Source organism: Stegodyphus dumicola, chromosome X1 (assembly GCF_044657685.1).
Source record: "Stegodyphus dumicola isolate Sdum_Otavi_A_Nest chromosome X1, ASM4465768v1".
Lineage (NCBI taxonomy): Eukaryota > Metazoa > Arthropoda > Arachnida > Araneae > Eresidae > Stegodyphus > Stegodyphus dumicola.
This window is the reverse complement of record NC_140780.1, coordinates 166,176,406-166,200,170: the sequence shown is the minus strand read 5'-3', so window position 1 is coordinate 166,200,170 and position 23,765 is coordinate 166,176,406. Positions and strand designations below refer to the sequence as shown.

The following is a 23,765-nucleotide window of genomic DNA, read 5'->3' as shown; positions in this document are numbered from 1 at the left end:
GTGGTCAAAATTTTTTATGTAAGTTTTATTTTTCTTATCTAGAATTTTTTATAATTTAGTTCTGAGTAAAGCAATGTTTAAATTATAAAATTAGCTTATGTGAGACACGAGATACACTCCTCACAGGCCTTGGTGACCCATCTTTCTCACAAATTTCAGGAGCTCCTGCTATGCCAGACTGATACTCATATTACACTATATAAATACAGCTCCAGGAGCTCAGAAGTTGTTGTTATTCAACTGTGAGATTTAGCACTAGCTGAACTGTAAGTTTATTCTGCAAGTGATTTAGAGATTGACAGTTTTTCATGTGAACTAAAGAGGAACTGTTTAATATTCATGCTCTGCCTAAGCTATTTACTGTTACTTATTGTACTGTGCACAGATGATTTTTTGATAACAAACTGTTAATCTCTTCCTGTGTATCTGGAGTTATCCTTTAGAGAGAGAGAGAGAGATCAATGAACTGGTAGCCTACAACAACTTATGTTAGAAATGTGATCTCCTTGAATGCTGATAATGATGAAAATAGAAGGGCAGCTGAAATTCGTTATGGAAATTACTGCTGCAAGCGAGGAAGAAGCAGCAGCTAAGGTCGCTGAAATAAAGAACTCAATTGACAGAAATGGAGCAAAAATAAAGAACAGTATTGGCACCATCAAAGGGAAAATTATTAAAGGTATGAATGAAATCGTAGTTGCTCTGGAAGAAAGCTAGAAAGAGAGATAGAAAATGTTAATCAAGAAATAAGTAAACTATTTGCAGTAATTGAGAAACAAGATTAGATTAAACTCTCACCATATGATGGGAAGCAACCACTCAATGTATATAAAATAGAATTTGAAATTATTTTGCAAGCAAATCAGCAATATCTAGTCACCAAAGCTATAAATTTAGCTGTATCTTGAAAAGAAAAGGATGCTGATATCTTACAAATGCATCCAGGAAATAACACTCAGATTTTGATTCTTTAGTTAATGCATCAAATCTGCAGTTTGGAGAAATATTTCTCCAGGATTACCACTGACTGCACTTTAAAACCTGATAACAGAGGCAGGACAAACCCCTTAACCCTTTAACTGCTTAAGACGTGTTTAAACGTTTTTGGAATTTCCTTTAAAACTGCTTAAGACGTCTTTACACGAATTTCAAATCGCACGAAAAATGCTTAAGACGTGTATACACGAAGCCCGAATTTCGCGAAGATTGCTTAAGACATGTTTAGACGACGCGATCTGGTCTTCCTTCCCCTACCTTTCTGCAGGCGGCTGTCAGTTGACACAAAGGTCTTAATAGGGTGTGAAGTCTCTTTGAAAAGAGCACTTTACGAAAAAGTCCTTAGAGTGAAGTATCATTGTCAGACAGCAGGTATGTATTATCTGTGTGCCGACTAAAAGTTTGAGAAAGAAGATAAATCGTTTTACAACTGTTTGCCTTGTGGTACTTTATACAAATGAAAGTCAAACAGGATCCAACGTTGTTATAGTACATTGCCGAATTTTAGTAGAAACAAGAAAAAATAAGAATTGTAACGGAGGACGCCTTTATGCCTATATGTTATAGAATCAAATATTTTATTTTTGTATTAATGAAAAATGATTACAATTTCTGATTCGTCAGGAAAAAGTATAAAATGTTGCAACCAGCTTTCTTGTTTGCCCTCGTATTTCAAATGCACGTTATTATAATGGTATGTTCTTCTTTTTACATTCTTAAATGTTAAAACTGTGCTTTCAGCATGCCTGAGTTTTGTACTCGTATATGTGGCTCTGTGCTCCGTAGAAATGGCGAACTGACATATAAAAATTATATGAATGTTGAAAGGAAGATATTCTACTCGAAACTTCAACTAAATGGAATAAATGAATACGCCGAAGGAATTTCTAGAAATATTTGGTTCAAAAATTTTATTATTAAGATTTTAAATCCAAAATGGTTTAAAATCTAAAGAAAAAATATGTATTCCTTGAAAAATTTTTGGAAAGAAATCTATTGATATAAAATCTCTTAAAATTAATGGAGTGTAAATTAATTAAAACAGTTAGTGTACGGAAGGGTTAGATATACTTGGCACAAAAAATTACAGTCAGAAGATCAATTATTTAAAGAATTAAATTAATTACATTAAAATAATTTAAAATAAATTAACATCTGTCCAAATGTCAATGTTAACAGCAATAGCACGAATGAAAGTTATTCTTTAAATTCCGAACTTAACTCATCCATCGGTATGCAATGATTGTGTCTTTGCGATTACTTTTCTTATAGATACTACAAAAAGCCGCCAACGAAGTAACGGTAAAATCATTGAATACTAATAGTTTGAAGCGGGTTCAAATCCTGACAAATGGATTGCCTGCACACCAGTTTTCGCGAATTTTTGCTGCCCATGTTTAATGTGAATATGAGCCAATTTCAGTTAGCTTTTCATGATGACGTGCCTTGACTACGAGTCCTCGCTCGGGTTGTGTTTGGTTTGGCTTGTTAGATTATTAAGCACGTGAAGGCGATCTCTCTAAGGGGAGGTATGCTTTCATGACAGATTTTCTAAGGGAAACAATCTCGCACTACAAAAAGTTAAAACCATAAAAACGCCCATGCAATCAGCTTGTTCACGGGGGTTTGAATACAGGTCAAACTACCAGTATATTAAGAAGAGCAATTTCAAGAATGTTTAATTATTTTATTTAGTTTGTCATAAGCTAAATAAAATAATTAAACATTCTTGAAATCTCTTCACATTACTGAAATGGCAATAACTTCGAATTATACTATGCTACCACTTTTTCTCTAATATGAAATTTTGAACTTTTCCGTTATCGGACAGCCCACCAGCGACTGAGCGGAGTCTAATGGAACAACTGGTGGTTCTGTCCGGGGTTCGAATCCCGGCAAACGAGCTGGTTGACAGGATGATATTCTTAGTTTTCCATATGTGTAACATGTATTCAAGCCAATTTCCGTTAGGCAGTCCTCGAACGAAGGCATCCTTCACCTTAGGCAAATAACCATTGAGTACTTTGCCATAATCAAATAAACCTTTATCCATAACATGCTTCAAATATTTTTATGTTGAAAAGTGCATGCGCCAAAGTTGCCCCCGTTGAATGAAATATGTTGTTTAATTTTTCTTTGTTTTTTATAACAACAATGTTCTTGTTTTCAGAATCTGAATTATCAATAAAATTCTTTTAATAATATGCGATTCTATTTTGTTTTTTGTTTAATAAAAAATTAATTTAAGCGACAAATTTCTTACATTTAGAAAAATTTTCGATTTTCGAAACGAGTTGCTGTCAAAAGCGCATCTTCTCGTTGCTGCATATATTTATTTAAAGCAATAATAAATCCACATATTATATTTTACAGTTTTTAAGAATTCATGGGTTATCTGCTTTAAGAGAACACCTTTGTGGGTAATTTTCTAAATAAAATTGGCTTGAATTTACGTTACGCATCGGGAAAATCATAAAGACCACGAGCAGCTAAACTGTTCGGTTGCCAACAACAAACTACCAACATCCAGCAATCTTATTCACTCAACTTTAGTGAACTTAAATTAATGTTTGTATATTATTAGTAGTATTAAAATAACGAAAATATTTATTCTAATAAAAATTTTTGTTTGAATATCCTCCCTAGTAAGGTATTTCCTTTGGTTGGAGATTTATCAATAATAAATGCTAGGTTCAAACAAGACATTTATTTAGAGCATAATGCTTCAAAAATGTATGCTGGGATCCCTAGGAAAAAAATATCGCCGGAAAATATATCTCCGAAAAAATATTTAATTATTCATATTCTTATGATTAATTATTAAATAATTAATAACTTTTATAATTATTGAATGCAATGCTTATTTATACTTTACCAAATGTACAGCAACACTCTTTCTTTACAAAAATACCATATTGAATAAATTATATTGTAAGCTAATAAGTAACAACATTGCTTTGTTTAATTAAGATACAATAACAAGCCGAACAAACATTAATTTGGAAGTCAAACAACAAAAATCAGCGTTATATTTTCAAATTTTCACAATGTAATTTTCATTATATCTTATCTCGTTCATTTACGCTTTTGCAGCTGAGGATGATGGTTTGTTAAAAACCATCGAAACTAGTCCTGTGAAAATTTGAAAATATAACGCTGATTTTTGTCTTTGACTTCCAAATTAATTGCTTTGTTTGTTATTAATATGTCTCATCTTTCCTATTTTAGATAAAGTTTACTAGTGTTTCTTGGACAGGAAAGCAAGAATTTTTAATTTGAATCAATAAATTTATGATACACTGAAAATGGTTTCAAGTTATAATTCCCTTTCTGAATATCTTGAATGTGTATAAAAAAGTAAAATGCAAATTTAATATTAATATTATCACCCTTAAAAAACACCCAAATGTTTCGATTATTACTCTTAAAACTACGTAATAATTAAGGCAAAAAGAAATTATTTAAAATATCTATTATTTGCATGCAGTTGAAGAATATAGGAAATTTAAGATTTTTAATTAATGACAAAAATACAGAAAATCGGAAATAATACAAAATGTTTCAGCAATATCTCAGAAGGAATGAAAGTTGAATCAGATATTTGTCAGAATAGAATTTTAGTGATAGCAGTTTAATCAGTCTGCATTGAAATTCCGGTGATAATGAGTAACATACAAATTTAACACTAATTCAGAAGTCACACAACAAAAATCAGCGTTAATTTACAAAAAACGCTGATTTTTGTTGTTTGACTTCTGAATTAGTATTTATTCGGCGTGTTATTGTGTCTTAATTATACAAATTTAAGTTACTTAGGTTAAAAATGCGTAATAATTAAAAAGTTTTAAAACCAATTTATTTGAAAACTAGCAGCTTCGCTGCCAGCCTTCATCTGGCTTTTAAATGTACCGGAAAAATGGCTGAAGGAAACACCAAACGTTAAATTAAAAAACTGCGTAGAATTTTACTCTGCAGAACAACTTCATAAAAAAAGTTATTACGTATAATAAAATTACAATGAAATAAGCAATATCCCTTAATACAAATATTAATTATCCTAATAAATAAATTAACCAACTTCCCTTTGCGAAATCTTAAGAACTCAAATGGTATAAAGGAGGTTAAGAACTTTGTTTCCTAAAAAAATCAGTCAAAACTTTTCAATATCTTAAAAACAGTGAAATGAGCAATAAATAAAATAAAGGAATGCAAAAAACAAAAAATTCTGAAAAGCAAAGTATGATTAATGATATTTTATCTTATATTTTCAAGGAAAAAAAATTACAATGAAATAAGCTATATCTCTTAATACAAATATTAATTATCCTAATTAAAAAATTAACCAAATTTCCGTTGAAGAAAGAAAATCATGTAAACCTTTTCAATATCTTAGAAACAATGAAATAAGCAAAAAATAACATGAAAGCAACTCAAAAAACATAAAATTCCGTGCAGAATTTTACTCTGCAGAACAACTTTATCAAAAAAAAAATAAAAATAAAAATGTATTATATTTATATAAAAATGACAATGAAATATGCTAATCTCTTAAAAACAGTGACATAAGAAATATGATGAAAAATTGTTGCCAAACCCATATTTCTAAAAGAATGAAACTATTCAAAATGATGCGATTTCATCAAAAATCTATCAACAACAGTAAGACAGGAAAATTGTTGCCAAAATCACATTTGTAAAGATGTGAGATGCGAGAAGTGTACTCGGAAGCTTCATTTAAAAAATCTTTTAAAAATACAAAATATTATCATTTTTCCAAAATTCTTTTTGTAAAAGCATTCGCAAGGATGAATGTTTAAAGTGTCCAAAAATCAAAGAAAAATAAACTGTACATTTTTAAAAAATAAACGTTTTTAGAAAAAAATCCCATTGAAAAAGTGTTAAGCTCCCTTTGTTAAATAAATTCGTATTTAATTGATTTATTGAAACACGAAATTTATTTTAAGTTCGTAAAATAGCGAAGTGCCTACATTTCATGACGATGTGAAAATGGAGTGTGTAAAGTAAAATCTCGCTTTCCTATAGCCCATTGTGTTTCAAAATGACGCGATTTCGTCACAAAACATAAAATAAAAAAAAAAAAATTCGAATTCGAATTTAAAAAAAAATCGCTTCGAAGTGCACTGGCTCTTGTGTAGATGTACCTATGTACCAAATTTCGTAGCCATGGGTCTATTAGCTTATGCGCAGCGCGAACGAAAGACACACACACAGACAGACTCTTTCTTTTATTATATGTAGAAAAGATATGTAGAGATAAGATTGTTTAAGGGAAGGAAACTTTTAAGTTTCGCAGCTGTACCCTGTGGCATTAAGACGGTCATCACGGAGAGTCTAGCCTTTTGCAATTCTCTTGAGAGCTCACATCTACCGAACAATATCTAGTAACCAATCTCACTTAGCGGAATCATTGAAGTAAAATTCTGGGAGGGATGGGAAAAAGCAAAAGAACTGCTTGACAATTTTCAGAGGTTTAGGGTTATTTTCGCGACATTTTATGAGAAGTTCGGTCCAAAACTAGCGACATTTTTAAAGGGATTCACAGAAAATCACTCGACAGGCTAAGGGTTAAGAACTGGTGACTGACATTAAAATATTAATGCAACTAGCATTTCAGATTGCAGCCAGGAAACTAAGACATACTGGGTTTCTAATATTTAGTGGATGCTACTATAAATCCTGACATACCGCTAGCATTCTAATTCAGTAAATGTTTTATGTTTCTTTCTGATGTTGAACTTAGAATCTTATGTTGAACTATGTCCATGAATGCAGCACAGATGGATCACTAGGTATGTTCAGTTGATTTGAAACAGCGTAAAAGATGTTCTTCATGGGTGGAAAAAAAAAAAAAAAAAAAAAAAATCATTGCATACAGATTGATGGGTAGTCTCATGAAAAACACTTCCAACTCAATTAAGGAAAATTTTGAATCAAACAACTTAAATCGAGAATTTTGTTTCAACAGAAGACTTCTCAGACTGATTATGTATTGGTATGTATGTAAATCATCATTTCCTTTTTCTTACACAAATATTTGGCCAATTTCAAAAGGAAACACAACTGGCAGAGTGTAGAAATAAGAGCGGAATTCAAATTATTTTTGAAGAATAGATGAATAGACTTTCTCTCCTTGTTGAAAATGAAGATGAGGAATGGATCAAGCACTTCAACTATTTAGGTGGAATTTTTGGGCTACTGAATGAATCCAAACTTTCAAATGCAAGGAAGGAATAAAAATGTAAACATAAATTATTCCTAGAAAGCTTTCATGATCAAGCTGAAAAATTGGAAGAGAAAGGCTAACAATAAAAACCTTCAAGAAACCTTTCAACCTTTAAGAAAATACCATTAATTGTTGATTCTGATGATGAATAAAAAAAGGAAATTGCACAGTATTTGACAACACTAGAGATATGATGATGATTTGCATTTACGGAGAAATTTTTCAGCTCGATATCTCTGATGACAGTCGAGATAAATTTCTATAGATTGATTGATTGGTAAGCTTTCGTTCAAAAAGAAATCAGTCGTAATTCTGCCCTTCATATTCAACTATGCAAACATGATTGAAAGAGTTATTTGTGCAACTATTCCAGTTGTGTCAACATAACTTTACAAGCCAGACTTTTGTAAATGAAATCGAAGCAGTGAATTAAATTGAAAGTTAAAATGATTTGCTTTGTGTCATTTAAAATACTCAGATTTGGAAAAGAATAAACAATTATAGGTTATATATTGAGTATTATCTTTATGAAAATCAGTTTCAAAATACTGATAGTCATTTGAAATTTTGCCAAATTAATTTGATGTATAATTTATAATTTACTTAAAATGTTAATTAAAATTTGATTAATTATTTCTAAAATATTAACAAAATATTACTTAAGTAAATGTATGTATAATTTCAGACTACATTAAATTAACAGATTTTAAGTTTTACACATTATTTGAAAGGCATTTGAAGTCAAAAAAGTCTCAAAAAAGGGAATGACACTCTGAAGAAGACGAAAAGGAAAGCATGAGATGAACAGCGTTGTGAACCACTGCACTGTCACATATAAGTAACAAGCATTTCTCAAATAATAAAGTCTTTAAAAAAAGGAATGACACTCTGATGAAGATGAAAACGGAGGGATGAGATGAACAGAATTGTGAGCCACTGCACTAACGCATATAAGCAACAAGCATTTGTTATCACACAGTGAAAATATAGGAACATTTGAACCTGTCTAAAGAAGTGCTTCTCCATTCCCACCTAACTGTTCAAAACTATTTTTGAGAAAAAAACAGTTACCTTAGTTCAGAGAAATTCTTAGATTAAATAAAAATCCATTTCTTTCTTTTACCTTCTTCAATAAATAAAAAATGTAGCATTCTGCTGAGAGAATATGATAATCTATAACGAGATTTAGATAATCTATAACAAGATTTATGTCAAAAAGAGTTGCAATATCAGGAAATGGAAATGCTACATACCATTATGAATTTTCTGCACAGATAGATAATTTTAGTAAAATTATAAATGAAATTTTTGTATTTTTCTGTATAATGTTAACATGGAAAGCCGAGAAAAACGATGTTCTGCCGGGAAAATAAAAATACAGGGGTAAATCTATTTAACATTTGAGTACATGGCTAACTCACTAATTTGGTGAGATATCGCCAAGCTGGCAATGGTTTTGGCAACTAATTTTTATCGCCAAATTTAACGACCATCTGGCGACATTTCTGTCCAGTCCCTGTATAATATAAATAGATATTGTAATGAATAACTAACTGCTGCTGTGTGTAACTGTACACATATTCGGCCCTCATATGCCTTCCGGTATTTTTGAGAAGCAGAAAGTACTAGAAATAGCTCGGCAACTGGGTGAAAACTACATAAGACCAGAGAGAGCATCAGTTTCTTAAGTGTTGTTAGTTTTTAGTTCAAGCGTGAGTTCGGAGTACTGAGATAGCTCCGGGTTAGCTTCGGTCTTCAGATGCACTTTGCATTGCATTGTGTTTAATGTTCTTAATAGTTTGAAGTGTAACTACTGATTGTACTCTGAGATACTGTGAATAGATGTATTACTATTTTTGTGGAAAGTTCCAAAACTGTGAAGTGCCTCTTTCGGTAAAATAAATTTTATCAAGCTATCATCAACTGGATTCAATCTGTTACGAACCTGTACACATGCAACAATATGTACAGTAGGCACTGCTTAATGCAATAATGTTCATCCATGGGTATTTTGATAACATTAACCGAATAATAGCATGAAACAATGAGAAAAGTACAATTCAAAATAGCAATGAAATTTTATTAATATAAGAAGAAACATTAAAATATGCACTTTCACAGCATTATAGAATATATCATTACTAATGGAATGTTTGAAAGTGTTACACAAAACCGTTTAGAGTGTTTTTGGAAATTATTTTACCAATGCTACATCCCTAATCTTATTATTCAGAGGGCATCCATCATCTCTTCACATGTAGGGAATTCACTGATTTCATCATAAACAACTTCAGGAAGTTCATCACCTGATATTCTTGAATTTGTTTCAGGATATGACTAAGGTCATGCTAGGACTGTGATATTTGCTGATCAATATACAATTTTAATTTGCTTAAAACAGAAATTTACATTATGCACCCAGCAGTTGTTAACGATCAGAAAAATATCATCCTTCATTTTATCTTATTTCAAAAGGCATTTATTAAAAATTACTCATATAATTTATGCATTGAATCATATCTATAGTCCATTGGATAAACTCTTTGCTCCTTTAAAGGATTTGGAATTTTTTCTACATTTCCGATCACTAACAGTCTTTTTTCCCTCCTTTTTTTTTACTACATGCATTTGAACATAAAAAAAAATGGACACACAATCTTTCAATACTTTACAACATTTTGAGCTTTCAGTTTTAAATAAAAGTGTATGTTTGGGAAAGATGTGATATTATAGACCTATTTTGTGAGCATTATAAATGTTTTCAGGAGAGTGCGCTGTACACAATTTAGGCCTTTATCTGACAATCATGTTTTTATAGCAGGTAAATCATCACCTTATCCTTCACTAGAATTTGTAAAGTTTTCCTCCATTTGCTAAACCAGTGGACTCGAACAAAAATAGCACATAGGCCAAATGCATGATGTGAAAGCAGCTGCTGTTTTTTTTTTTTTTTCCTTCTTTATTTCACTGAAAGGTTGTTGCTTTGTGGAGACTGTTACCTCCTCCTTCACTAACCACAACTTCTTGCAGTAACACAGAATGTAGCTCCATACATTATTCATTGGCTGACTATACTCTTCCACTAGCTCATCGATGTCATTGCTATTCGCCTCTAGCCCACAATCTTTACCAGAGACATAATCGAGTTTATTATGGGCTCCACGGCCACCTGATCAAACCCCTTGGAAATGCATTTGTTAATGCTGTCTATCCAAAGCTTCCTCCAAGCAGAAATAAGTGTTCTCTTGGTCACCTTTCCCATGCTTAGTTGATAATCTTGAGGCAGGCAACGATGTGAAAGTGGTCTTTCAAAAACTCTGAGAGTAAGATTGGTTCCTTCAGTACCTCACAACAATGCTTGAAAAGTGCTTTAATGAGGAGCCTTTCTAAAGTTTGAAATGGCCTGATGGTCCATAGGCTGCAGAAAAGGAATGATGTTGAGAGGTAGAAACTGGAATTTGGTTAGTTTATATTCTCCAAGGAGGTCACCTTCTAACCCTGAAGCATGCACAGAAGCACTGTCCATTACAAGCAAGGCATGGAGTGGCAAATTCATCTGAAGCAGATAATTTTTACAGATGGGCCAAACACTTCATTAATCCAATCTATTAAAAGGTCAAATGCCACCCAAGCCTTGTTGTTGGACCTCCACATGACATTTATGACATGGCTCTTCTGGACTTCATATTTCTTCAAGGATCATAGATTGTCTAAATGAAAATGACCAACGGTTTAATTTTCAAATAGCTACACACAATTTTACAAGACAACAGCATGAGACGGACTCGAGAATACATGGACATTGTGTAGAAATTCTTGTGACCCCCTTTGAAGCATCAATCTCCATAACCTTATCCTTGTTTTAGAGGATAAGACAAATCATTGATGTAGACCAATTATATGTGCATGCTAGGTCAGCCATGCTCACACTTCAGTCTTGTTCTCAATGCTTTGATGCCTGACTCAGTGATTTCGCTTCTCAATCATTTGGCATTGTGCCATGTTCTTTGGGGATAAATAAGCATGTTTAAACTTTGTACTAAAAAGGTGCACAATAATGTGATGCGATACGAAGGGTGCAGCCCGACCCTCCTAGGAGACTTTATGTCGCCCTATGGTCTTTTTGCAGGCTGCGCCAGAGCAAGTCAGAAACAACAACAGCTCAAATAAAACAAAAGATATGAAGACACACAATGATGTATCGGAATACAACTTTCACAAGCGACAGTAAGATGCTAGCTGAACCAGCACTAAATGCACTAAACACGGACTGATAGCGAAGATGTAGGCAGGATACTGCATGTGATGTTACTCATTCTAAGGAACACCATTCGTTAGTCATTTTTTCATATTTTGTTTTGTTCATTATGTAAATCTCTCATAATGGGTGGTGCTCATTAAGTGAGATTTGACATTTATTATAAATGTCTTTATCTTTTACAAATTTCAACCACAACACCACACAGTATTTCGATTGTAAAGCAACCTTGAAGAAAAATTACTAAAAGCTATCTTTGTCATGATTTTCAATTGCTAATCGGTCAGACTAGTCTTTTTTGTACACTTACTAATTTTCACCTGTGGAAAAACTGTTCACATATAAATGTAGTCCCAAGCAAAGCAATTGTTCTTACTGCTAAAAATTCACAACCGAGAGCATTTATCTTTTCAAAAGTATGAAAAAAAAAAAAAAGAATCAAATTGGTATCTTCAAATCTGAAAAAAAAAATAATATCATAGAATAAATTAATTAACTTCATCCAAAGATTTTTGGGGTTGTTACACATGCTCCTTTTTGACAATCATGAAAATAACGTTAAGTTTGAAGAAATTTCAAATCAAATTCAGCTTCAAACATTTACCATAATATTTAATGCTATAATAATGCTAATTAAGACAGAAAATTAATTACAGAAAATGTATTCACAAGCCAGTTAGATTGCTTTGGGGGCTAAATGTGGTAAATGAGCCACCAGTTTGAGACTGCTGGGCTAAACCAGCCATACACTGCTACTAAATCATCTTTCTTCATTTTTTATGGATAATTCTTCAGCTTTGAGCCACATCAATGAACTGCTGACTGTCATATCATTTTCAAACCAAACCTTCATAACTTTAACAGCATTGTAACTTTTCCCCACTACATAGCCGTTTCATATTTTGATTTCAATTTTTCTTTTTTTTGTTAATTTGCAAACAATATCTTCAAGATTCTTTAAAATCTTGCATAAGAGAGACTGTGAAACATTTAAGTTGAGAATGGCATTCCATTTGACTGATCTTAATGAAGCAGATGATTAGCGGTCTAATAAATCAACTTTAACTCAGATAATTATGCCTTTTACTAATCATCATAGTTTTAACTATGATGATTAGTAAAAGGCAAAAAAAGCCTTTAAACTCAGATAATTATGCCTTTTACTAATCATCATAGTTTTAAACTGATTAAAACAGTAAAAGTGACAAAACAGAATAAAAACATGAGAGCTTCTTAGAACTCAAAATATAAAGCTCAAAACACAATAGAGAAATTTTGGTATCTAAAAGAAAGCTTATCTAGAACTCATGGTTGATTTAAACCAATTGAAAGATAGCATTAAAATGTACCCTTTAAAATAAGGCCAAAAATCAAGCTTAGTTTGTCCTAGATTTATCTCAGGAGGGAAGGAGGAAGTCTGCAGACTTTTTCCTGTTTTTTTTTTTTTCTTTTTTTTTTTTTTCTTTTTTTTTCTTTTTTTTTTTTTTTAAAGAAGAGGGATCCATTTCTGATCACTTTTTCACTTTTGAAATCAGCAGTTGTTCAAAACCTCCATAACACTAACATAGATTTTTTTTTTCTTTTTTTTGCCTAAATAATTTTTAAACAATTGAGTGAAACCAAAATCAAGGTATTTGATGACTAAATCCTTCACTACACAACATTTATCCTACTTTGACCTTATTTTGTGACTATCTTTTATTTCACAACTTATTTCAGTTCCTAAATAAGTCATTCTATAGTATTTTGATCATACTAACCAAATTCTTTTTCACAGTTAGTGGTGTATTTTACCTATTTTTGTGTACAAATCAGTGGGCTGATAATAATATCTAAATAACACTAACTGTGGTCATATTAAATGGCATCAACAACAGATGGAAGATATATTCTGTGATGCACCATATATTATTAAATAAGACAGTCTGCATATGAAAAATTTTAAATGCTTTCCCTAGCTTCAGTAACAAATGAATTTTCAATAACACCTATTTTATTTTATCAGCATGCATCAATAATTTTTACCTTCTAAACTAAATATGCTTTTTAAGCAGTCAGTTATAGTTATCATTCTTCATAATTAAAAAGACATATGGCGCTGAACATCAAGAAATATTTATTTTCTTTGATACTTCATCTTCTTATCAGAAGAAATTTACTAATTTTATTTTTTCAATGTGTTCTGAACACTTAGGTAGCAGGAACATCCACGAATTTTGCTTGCTTAGTAGCTCAACAGCTTAACCAGCAACAATGGATGAATATACATATCTTGTTTAGAATTTCACTTTAAACCTGTATTTTTATATTGGTAAGCATATTTTAAAAACGGTCAACTTATAGTTTTACATTGCTGTAACATATGGTAATAAAAATTTACATTTATTTGAGTTTCAGACAGTAATCTATTCTCCACTTATAGAAACGTATTTTATCTGTTACAAATATGTTTTGAAACCCATTTTTTTATTAGATGTTCTATTGAATAAAATTTAAATACAATCTGCATGAATCTGAATGTTTGGAAATTTATTCTCAATATATAGTTGATTTACTTGGAGTTCACAGTTAACACAGAATAAAAGAATGAAATTTCCCGAGAGTATCTATACAAATTAAATTTAAAAAACTTCATACTGAGATTGTAGAGGGCAATATTATTTATTAAAATCAGAGTTGGAAATTATAAATTTTTTTTACTAAATCTTGCAGGAATTTACAACCAGTGGTAATTTCAGATAACCACATTTGTGATGATAACCACAGTTCTAATGTTATAAAGATAATTATTCTATAGAAAGATTAGTATATGACTTTCAAGACCTTCCTTTATTTGAATTAGGCATGGCAGACGTAAACTGTAACATTTAGATTTGTAAGGATTATGTTAATTTTATTAACAGTTAAATTTTGAGTTAAACTTCTTTCCTGTCAAATTCTTAACTTCAACTTACTACTTCCGGCCAGAACGTAGTTTTGGAATCGCTCTGAATACTTAATAAGGAGGAGAGGTATTTAAACCACGAAGTCTACTTGCTGAGTTAGAGAGAATCAGAGTTTCTGATTTGCACGCGTCTGCCTTTTGGCTACTCTCTCTCTCAAAGCTGTTATTACGCTCGGCCGTACTCAGGCCCTTAATAAGTTTCATAGTTAAATAGAGTTAAGGGGCCAACTTGATTAGAATCTTGATAGCTCGGCTATATCTCTTTAGTTAATCTTAGTTTTAGTTTATTTCTTAGTCCCTTAAGTTCAAGCCCAACTGTAGGCACTCCAAGACAGAGTTTTGTTAAATTTTATTGGAATAATAAAGGGTTAGTTACCCTTCCTTCTTGTTGTTTCTTGTCACACAAACTTAAGCAATTATTCGCTAACTAGATTCGTCACGTTCTACAGTAACTAAGAAATACACTAGTGAGAATCTTACATTCGCCACCCAAAAAATTGATAACGGACCATGTCGTTAGAGTCCAGGAAATTCACATTGACCCTTCCGACTTTTCATGTCCCTCAGACGTCCACAAATCCAGTAAAAGGGTTTGGATTCCTCATGGAAACGTTACATGCAGTGATGAAGCCAGCCGCAACATTTGACGGCAAAGGCTCAGTTCTGACATTCTTGGAGCAACTGGATCTACATTTCACCTTGCATCCTGTGAACCAGCTGCAGAAAGTGACAATCGCTACTACAACCTTCAAAGGTCAAGCGCTCAGCTGGTATAAGGGCATAGGAAAATTCTTGTTGGGGGGACCCAGTATCGGAATTGTGCAACTGGGAAAATTTTAAGTCGGCATTAGTGAAAGCATTTCCAGTTGTTAAGGATCGTGCGAAGCTATAATCAGAATTGTACAGTAAATATTGAAGAAATTTCGATGAGTTGACAGAATTTATTCTACGAAAAATACAAATTTTTAATTTGTTATACGAGAAAAGGCCCTATAATGAACTTATTGAAGTTATTCTACCCTGTCTACTACCGTCAGCTCAAGACTTCCTCGAAGTCCGTAACTCGCAAAAGCTAGATCTATTTCAGCTGGCGGTAAAGTTCTAAAGCCGAAGGAACTCGGAGAAAGCATGTGCGAACCAATTTGGCCAACACTCAAGATTTACTCCTCAAAAGAAACCGCAAGTTCAGTACAATGCATATCGGCAGACGGGAAAAAGTGAAAAGTTCAATAACAAGAGCGCAGATAAATCGAAGGGTGGCGGAAAGAGAAGTCAGCGTGAAGAGGCGGCAGGTAACCAGAATTTAAACGCAAACCGGTGATCGAGAAGGGGCAAAGGTCACCAAGTGGGAAGAAAGACCCCTCAGAAATTAATTTAAATACAGTGGTAGTACAAAATCTAGCTATGCCAGAGATACAGATTCTACCACTGCACTCCTGGACACAGGGGGTCAATGTTCATTCCTCTCAGGAGATTTTTACAGGAAGCATTTTCATAGTTATAGACTGTTTAAAGCCAAGGCACAAAAAGTAATTGCTACCCAAGGCAGACAGTGCGTATGTTTGGGAAAAACCGCACTGCATGTTCAAATTAAAAATGAGGTGTCAAAAGTTAATTTTCTAGTCGTGAAAAATTTACTCATATCCTTCATATTGGAGGTCGATTTTTTACGCACATCCGGCACAAATCTTAATTTCCAGAATTCTACGTTTCAGGTGCACATGGACCCTGTAGAAGAATAAGAAGGGCCTCTGCCGGAATTGGGCTTAGACCATCTGAAGCTTGAAGAGAAAGAGAAGATTGAAAAGTTGGTAAGAAATTTTAATTCTTTGTTTAATGACAAACCTGGCTTTTGTCAGGTAGTGAATCATGCTATCGATACTGGAAATGCCCCTCCAGTCCTGTCAAAACCTTACCGGTATGATAAAATAAAGAAACAAATTATCAAAAAACATATTGAAAAGATGCTAGAAAACAAAATTATTATGCCAAGCACTAGCCCTTATGCAAGTCCGGTGGTCCTTTGTAGAAAGAAGACTGGGCTACCGCCTGAACATCCGGACGCATATAGGTTTGCAGTTGATTATTGCAAACTTAACAGTAGAACAAAATATCCCATGTATCCCCTAACAATAACAGATGAAATAATTAGAAAAATTCGGTCAACAAAGTTTATAACAACTTTAGACTTAACTTCAGATTACTTCCAAATCGCCGTAAAAGAAGATGTCCAAAAGACCGCATTTATTACAAAATCAGGCGTCTATGCCTTTTTAAGAATGCCATTTGGTTTAAGCGGAGCACCAGCTACTTTTCAAAAAGCAATGGACAAAGTCTTAAGGCCAGTTTTAGGCAAAGTACAATTATTTATCTTGATGGCATAACAGTTACTAGTGAAACATTAGAGGAACATTTGGAAGAAGATTTTGCCTTACTTAAAGAGGCCGGCTTCAAAATAAATGCAAGAAAATGCAAGTTCGCGGCAAAGGAATTGTGATACCTTGGATACAAAATTTCTAATAAGGGCATAGAGACTGATGACTGAAAAATAAAATCAATTAAAAGTTATCCTACCCCAAATACGGCTAAAAAATTGTCTTCATTTTTGGGCTTATGTTCCTATTAAAGAATGTTTATAAAGGATTTTGCAAAAATAGTTGAGCCTCTTGTAGTGCTAAAAAAAAAAGAAAAGTAGATTTTCTTGGACAGACGAGGTGAAGACCGCTTTTGAACAACTAAAGAATGCCTTAATTAATGCCCCAGTCCTTAAATTCCCAGAAGGCGAACAAGGTCTAGAGATTTCAGCAGATGCATCCGATTATGCAGTTGGAGTGGTGCTTTCCCAGAATGGACAACCTATAGCCTTCTTTTCGAAAACTTTGAATTCTACCCAGAGAAGCTATTCAGCCACACAGCGAGAAGCGCTCGCTGCCTTATTAGCGGTTCAGAAGTTTCGTGTCTATTTCGGAAGTTCACTGATAACAGTCTACTCAGATCATGCGGCAGTGGGTCACTTGTATTCAGGAAAAAATTTATCGCCTCGCCTGATACTGTGTACTTTAAAATTACAGAAATTCAATTTAATTATAAAACCCACGCCTGGAAAAGAAAATGTAGTTGCCGATGCCCTTTCAAGAATAAAAATTGATGCAGAGGGAAACACAATTAAGTGTGCTATGCTCACCTCAAGAGTTGTTGAGTCTCGTGATATAATAGTTGTAGAATTGAGAAAGGACCCAGAATTTAAAGATATTTATGCATACCTGGAAGACCCTGAAAAGTTTGAGCATATAGATTTAACGGCTATTCGCAATAGGGCGCAGCATTACGAAATAATAGACAAAACAAATGGTAATCAGAAATACCGACCAGTGATCCCAGCGAGTCTACGTTTAAGTATCTTAGGAGTTGCAGGATCTACGGTCTGCTGGACATTTTGGAATACGAAAAACACTACAGAGCGGTTTATTTTCCGCAGTTTTTTGTTACGGCGTATGTTAAGTCGTGCCATATGTGCCAGTTAATAAACGATGTTAATTACAGCCCCGTCGGATATTTAAAAAACTTAAAAACCACTTTCCCACATGAAATAGTTGTCATAGATTTGCTTGGACCCTACCCTGACAAAAATTAATAAAAATATATATTTATCAACAATTGTTGACCCTTTTTCAAAATGGGTAGAAATAGTACCTCTTAAACAAGCTTCAGCTAAAATAGTCGCAGATTCTTTCTTAAATAAATATATATTAAAATACGGGGCCCCACTAAAAGTAATATCAGATAACGGAAAACAGTTTGTTAGTAGTATATTTAAAAATTTGTGCACAGGACTTGGCATATGCCATCTAAAAATGGTACCATATAGACCGCAGTCGAATATAGCGGAACGCATAAATAAGAATATTGTAAAAATTATGAGGGGATATGTGAAAAATTTTTATGACCCCTGGGACAGCTGTGTCAATGAGTTAGGTTTTGCCTTGAGAACAGCAAAGCATGATACTATGCAGAAGACCCCCGCGGAGTTATTTTTAGGAAGAAAAATCATAACGCCTTTGGATAAGCTGTTCTTTGTACAGCAGAGACAATAAGAATTCAAGTTAAAAGGTATTCAGAAAATTATAGATGAAGCAGTTCATAATTCGGATGTAGCAAGGGAAGAACAGAAATTATATTACAATAGAAATAGAAGACAGTTGGAGTATAAAGTAGGACAGAAAGTCTTAAAATTAAAACATTCTTTATCATCTGCACCCAAAAACAGAGTTGTGAAGTTTGAGCCCAGGTTCGAAGGACCTTACATGTTCGAAAGAATAAGGGAAGCCACGTTTTATTTAAAGGCCGAAAATGGCCAACAACTGGTTGCAAATATCGATCAGTTAAAGCCTTATTACAGCTTCACTGACTTTAAAATATTGCAGGATTTATTACATGATTCTGGAAGGGAGAATAAAAGCCCGCCAGTTTAAAAGCACAGCTGGAGTCCCCCAACACAAAAAAGGAAGCAGATCGAGCAATCTTCGACCAGGCGGATCCAATCCGGTAATGCTACAGGCGCACAAAAACAGAGGATGTTAGCAACGATGGATCAACAAGCCAGAACCGAGGATTCAGTGAAAACACCAGTACCACCGACTAGGAGAGTGAGGCCTGCTGACAAGGTTCCAGGCAAGGAGAAATTTCAATGACGGGTGTAAGCTACGAGACGTAAATCACAGTTTCCAGCGGCAAAACAACAAGGGAGGCCCAAGGAGGTCCAGGATGGAGAACGAAAAGCGAGAAAAGACCTGCAAAGACAGTCATGCCAATCAAGAAGTTAGAAGGTGCAAGCAAAGTTTCAAAGACCTTGAAGGACGGATAGCCCCACCGGACCTAAAAAGAAGATTGACATTCCAAAACCTGCAGCCCTCCCGCAAGAGTCCCAGATGCGTAGACAAGGGGCAGAAGAAGAGGAATGACTGGAATGGCACAGAGTGTCAAACGGCGAGAAGAAGGTTGGAGATGATGAAGAAGGACCCGACGTTTGAACAGTTTTGCCACATCAGAATGCAGGAATACAGAAAAGATAACTAAAAATTTCCTTGCTTATTTTACTTTAAAAACACATTTCAATTTATATCATCTTTTTCTAAGTTGCTAAAGATGTTTAGAAACGTTAAATTGCAGATAGCGAGAACTTGATGGTAAATGTTCGTAATCATAGATTTTTATGTTAGCAATTTGGTGAGAAGCTAGTAGCATTAAATACTTTTGTTAAGAACTTGCGAGAAATAAAATGTGAATAAGTTTAGTCGGAAGACTCTTAGAATACTGAAATCTGTTAACGTAAAGTTAAGATTTCGTGTAAAGATGGTAAATTGTAATTAAGCAACTATGACTGTTGATGTAAAGTGAATTCAAAAGTGATGTGTAAATATTTAAATGTTCATCTTAAAGTACAAATGTTTCATCGTTGTGTTGAAATATCGTAAAGTTAAACTTGTACAAAAGATAAATTTTGGCCTCTGTGTATTTTAATTGTGAAAGAATTGAATGTTTAGAATATATGTGTGTTTAATGTTAGGCTCTCCAGTTAACACTTTTAAAAGTAAATATAAGCTTTCGCTTACTATATTAGGAAAGTATTTTCGTGTAGGGAGTCTAGTAAGGTCTAGAGTGTCTATTATAACCAAATTAGATGTTGTGTAGCGGTAGTTTTGTTCACGGTAACACAACATAAAATACCTTAAGTACATTTCAGTACATTTGCTAGAGAGTATGGGGGAAACAAAACTTTAGTATGAATGAAAGTGTATGAGGGCCAAATGAGGAAATAAAAGCGTAATTGTAGGAGTTATGAAAAATCTTTGTAAAATTCCTTACTAATGTTGTTTCCTTCCCGATATGGAAGGATCAAGAGCTGACTTAATAGTAACTGAATAAAGTTTCCATTCAGAGAAGATGGATGTGTGTCCAACACAGAGGAATTTTTGGTAAAATTTTATAAAATTTTTCTAGCTTTAGTCTAACTTTAGAATTGTTGTAAAGTTGGCCCTAAAAACATAACTTTAAAGTGAATTTAGTTAATTCAAAAGTTAGAAGTGTGTGGTTAACATAAGAAGTTTTTCAGACTTTAAAGTCTTAAACAAGATCGTTTTGGGACCTTATTTTTCGAGTATTTAAAGTCTAGTCGGAAGTTATGTAAGCCATTATGTTAATTTTATTAACAGTTAAATTTTAAGATAAACATTTTTCCTGTCAAATTCTTAACTTCAACTTACTACTTCCGGCCAGAACATAGTTTTGGAATCACTCTGAATACTTAATGAGGGTTTTATTGTACACTCCAAGATGATGGAGTTTTGTTAAATCTTATTGGAATAATAAAGGCTTAGTTACCCTTCCTTCTTGTTGCTTCTTGTCACACGAACTTAAGCGATTATTTGCTAACTAGTACTTAAGTTTCGTCACTTTCTACAGTAACTGAGAAGTACACTAGTGAGAATCTTACAGATTAATTAATCTTAGAATTCCCTTCAAATATATACTTATGCATTTGAACTGCAGAAAATAATATTTGTAAATTCTAGCATTAAATTTAAAAATCATAGATGGGTATAGCCTAAGATATAGCCTAAGATTAGTAAGTTAAAAATTTACCTTCTTGAAGAAACAGAAATAGTACCAGTAGCAAAGATTTCTAAAACCACTTCATCTTGTTCTATTTCCCAGTCATAAGGATCATTATCTTTAACTCCTCTTGTTTGCTTACATTTTTCAAACATTGAATTTAGTTCATCATAATGTGGCTTGTCAAAATATGTTAAAGATGACAGTTCCTCAAGGAAGAAATCATAATCATCTGGCATTCTGTGAATTAGGTGATGGTGGTCAAAACATTCTTTCATTGCACCAACCTACCAAAAAATTCCACTGAAGTTAACACAGCAATTGAGATGTAGCATGTAACAGGTCAACAGTTGGTTAAAGAATAAAAATATAACAATCTTGTATGGATCAAATTAACAGACCTACTATTTTAGAAGCAGCTATTAATTGATCTTAGATCACGTTTCCATAAGATCCAAATACCAATACATACTTCTTTTATGATGCAAGTCTAAACTGCCTTTAATTGAGAGAAATTTTCCAACTTTTCTTGCTTCAGGGCAGACATTATGAAAATGTTTAACAGCTATGTTTATACAATCAAAATATGAGTGACTGTTTAAAAAACTGATTGTCCTTTAAAAACTAGTATGCTTAATGCATAGTAATAGGTATTTTGAAGATGGAACAAATTAAATTAAATAAAATGCCATGGTTTTTATTTTTACATAAAATAAAAAATAACTGAAAAAAACAACATAAAAGCTGAAATAATGATTACAAAGTAAGAAAATATAGTTAAAAAGAGACAAAATATAAAAGCACAACATATGAATTTATTTATCAATTTCTCTTGAACAGTAAAAGATGTTAAAATACTCTGAAAACTAATCACATTTAGGTTAATTTATTCATAATAGCAAGGCACACAAAGGCTATCTTCCTCAGAAAGGCCTTTGTGAATAGCATTCTAAAGGCTTGTAGATAACATACTAAAAACTACTGCAATGCACATATGGAAAATCATGAAAACTATTCTGCTACTATGATCACATCCAGAGGCATTATCTAATCAGTAAACATAGGACTTGCCTAACAATACACATACTACATAGCAATCCTCGCTTAACAAACTATATTTAACAAATCCAGTAACTATAAGAAACTGGTTAAAACAGTATTTTCACTGAATGGCAAATCAATCCTTAAGTATTTTTCATACAATAGTTTCAGAAGATTCTTTTGGCGAATCAGATGATACAGTTCAAAAGGAGTAAAAAGAAGTAATCGGGTGAGAATTTTTTAATTGGCCTTCATTTTACCTCTTACATTTTTTTCCCCAAAATTGTTCTTATCACCAAAAGATACAAATCATGAAGTACAGAGTTTGTCTAACAACTAGGCAGAAAGAGCTGCAGCTAAAATTTGTCGAAGAATATCCTGATATCAAGAGGCTACAAAATTATAATCTTTTACCTATGAAAGTAAGAAAAATCTGTAGATGCAGGTCATAAATATATTAAATTCTTTCAGTCTTAGTACATTTAACACTGTACAGACAGAAGAATGCACAAAAGAATGGCATACAGTTTAACATTCCTGAATATATAATAAGTAAAAAAACAAAATAAATTATGGGTACGGCAAACTTTTAAACTGAACAGAAATTAAGGCAGCAGATATTATTTGAATTATGCATGCAGAAATTGTATGAATTCAAATTATCTGTTTTTTATACGCAAAATGATGCAAGCTCTTTTAGCTGAGATTTTGATCATACTAATTATATTTGAAGTATATTTCTATATTAATTAAAAAGATTAAACAGAGAAAGTTTAGGTTAGGTTAACAGTAAAAAGGTTATTTGAATATGGCAAAACCAAGATGGCTATCTGCCTTTAAACAGAGAGAGAAAGTCAAATGGTGGAAAATAAACATACCTTAAATTAAAATAAATTTTTAGTATGACAAATGCACAAAAGCTCGATAAATTTAAAAGACAGAAATAAACATATGTGGAAAGTCTGAAATGTAAAAGAAAACAAAACTTATGGGAAAATAACATTTCAACAAAAAAACTAATGGACAATTTTCATATAAATGATAGCTTTTGACAGCAATAATCAATATATTTTGACAGCATATAAGAGAGCATTTGATCACACTATTTCGACAGCAATAATGATAGCAAATCATCGCTGATTTGGATAACAGACAACAAAAAACAAGTACCAATTTCAATCTCACAAACGTTTGTTTCAACAGCAACCATGCAGAATCAATGAGCCAAGTACACAAAAAATTTACAATAATAGGAAAAAAGGCCTTTAAGGACATAGGGCAAAAAATTCCTGTGACATACTAAAATGCAAGATAATTCAGAATTTCATGGAATAAATGATGTAATATTAGGAACAGATGAAAAAGTTATGATACACAAAATTAAATTTAGCAGGGAATATGGCTGTCTAGTTTTCTTGCATCCCCATAGTATTAAAATCAGTACACACATTTTAAAGTATGAAGAATTATTTAGAACCATTCATATTTTAGAGTATATTTACAACATTAGATAGATATGAAAAATATTTAAGCATGAAAAATTTTGAGTGTAACATTTAGAATGCTAACTTATGCATCAAATAATCATGAAATATCAACCATAACTGTTACATAAAGTGGTAAACTACACTTTTTAATACATACAACCTAAACAAAAATTTATATATAAA

The 23,765-nt window shown here is 32.7% G+C and overlaps 1 protein-coding gene across 3 annotated transcripts in view; it reads right to left on the bottom strand.

The window, feature by feature from the left end:
- The window catches only part of LOC118188338 (uncharacterized), a 250,162-nt gene that overhangs the window by 50,342 nt on the left and 176,055 nt on the right, over nt 1-23,765 (bottom strand). For all 3 annotated transcript variants that reach the window (XM_085807424.1, XM_085807426.1, XM_085807425.1), the window contains exon 7: nt 21,085-21,341. In XM_085807424.1, coding sequence (XP_085663550.1) covers nt 21,085-21,341 — 257 coding nt within the window. The remainder of the gene's footprint in view (nt 1-21,084; nt 21,342-23,765) is intronic.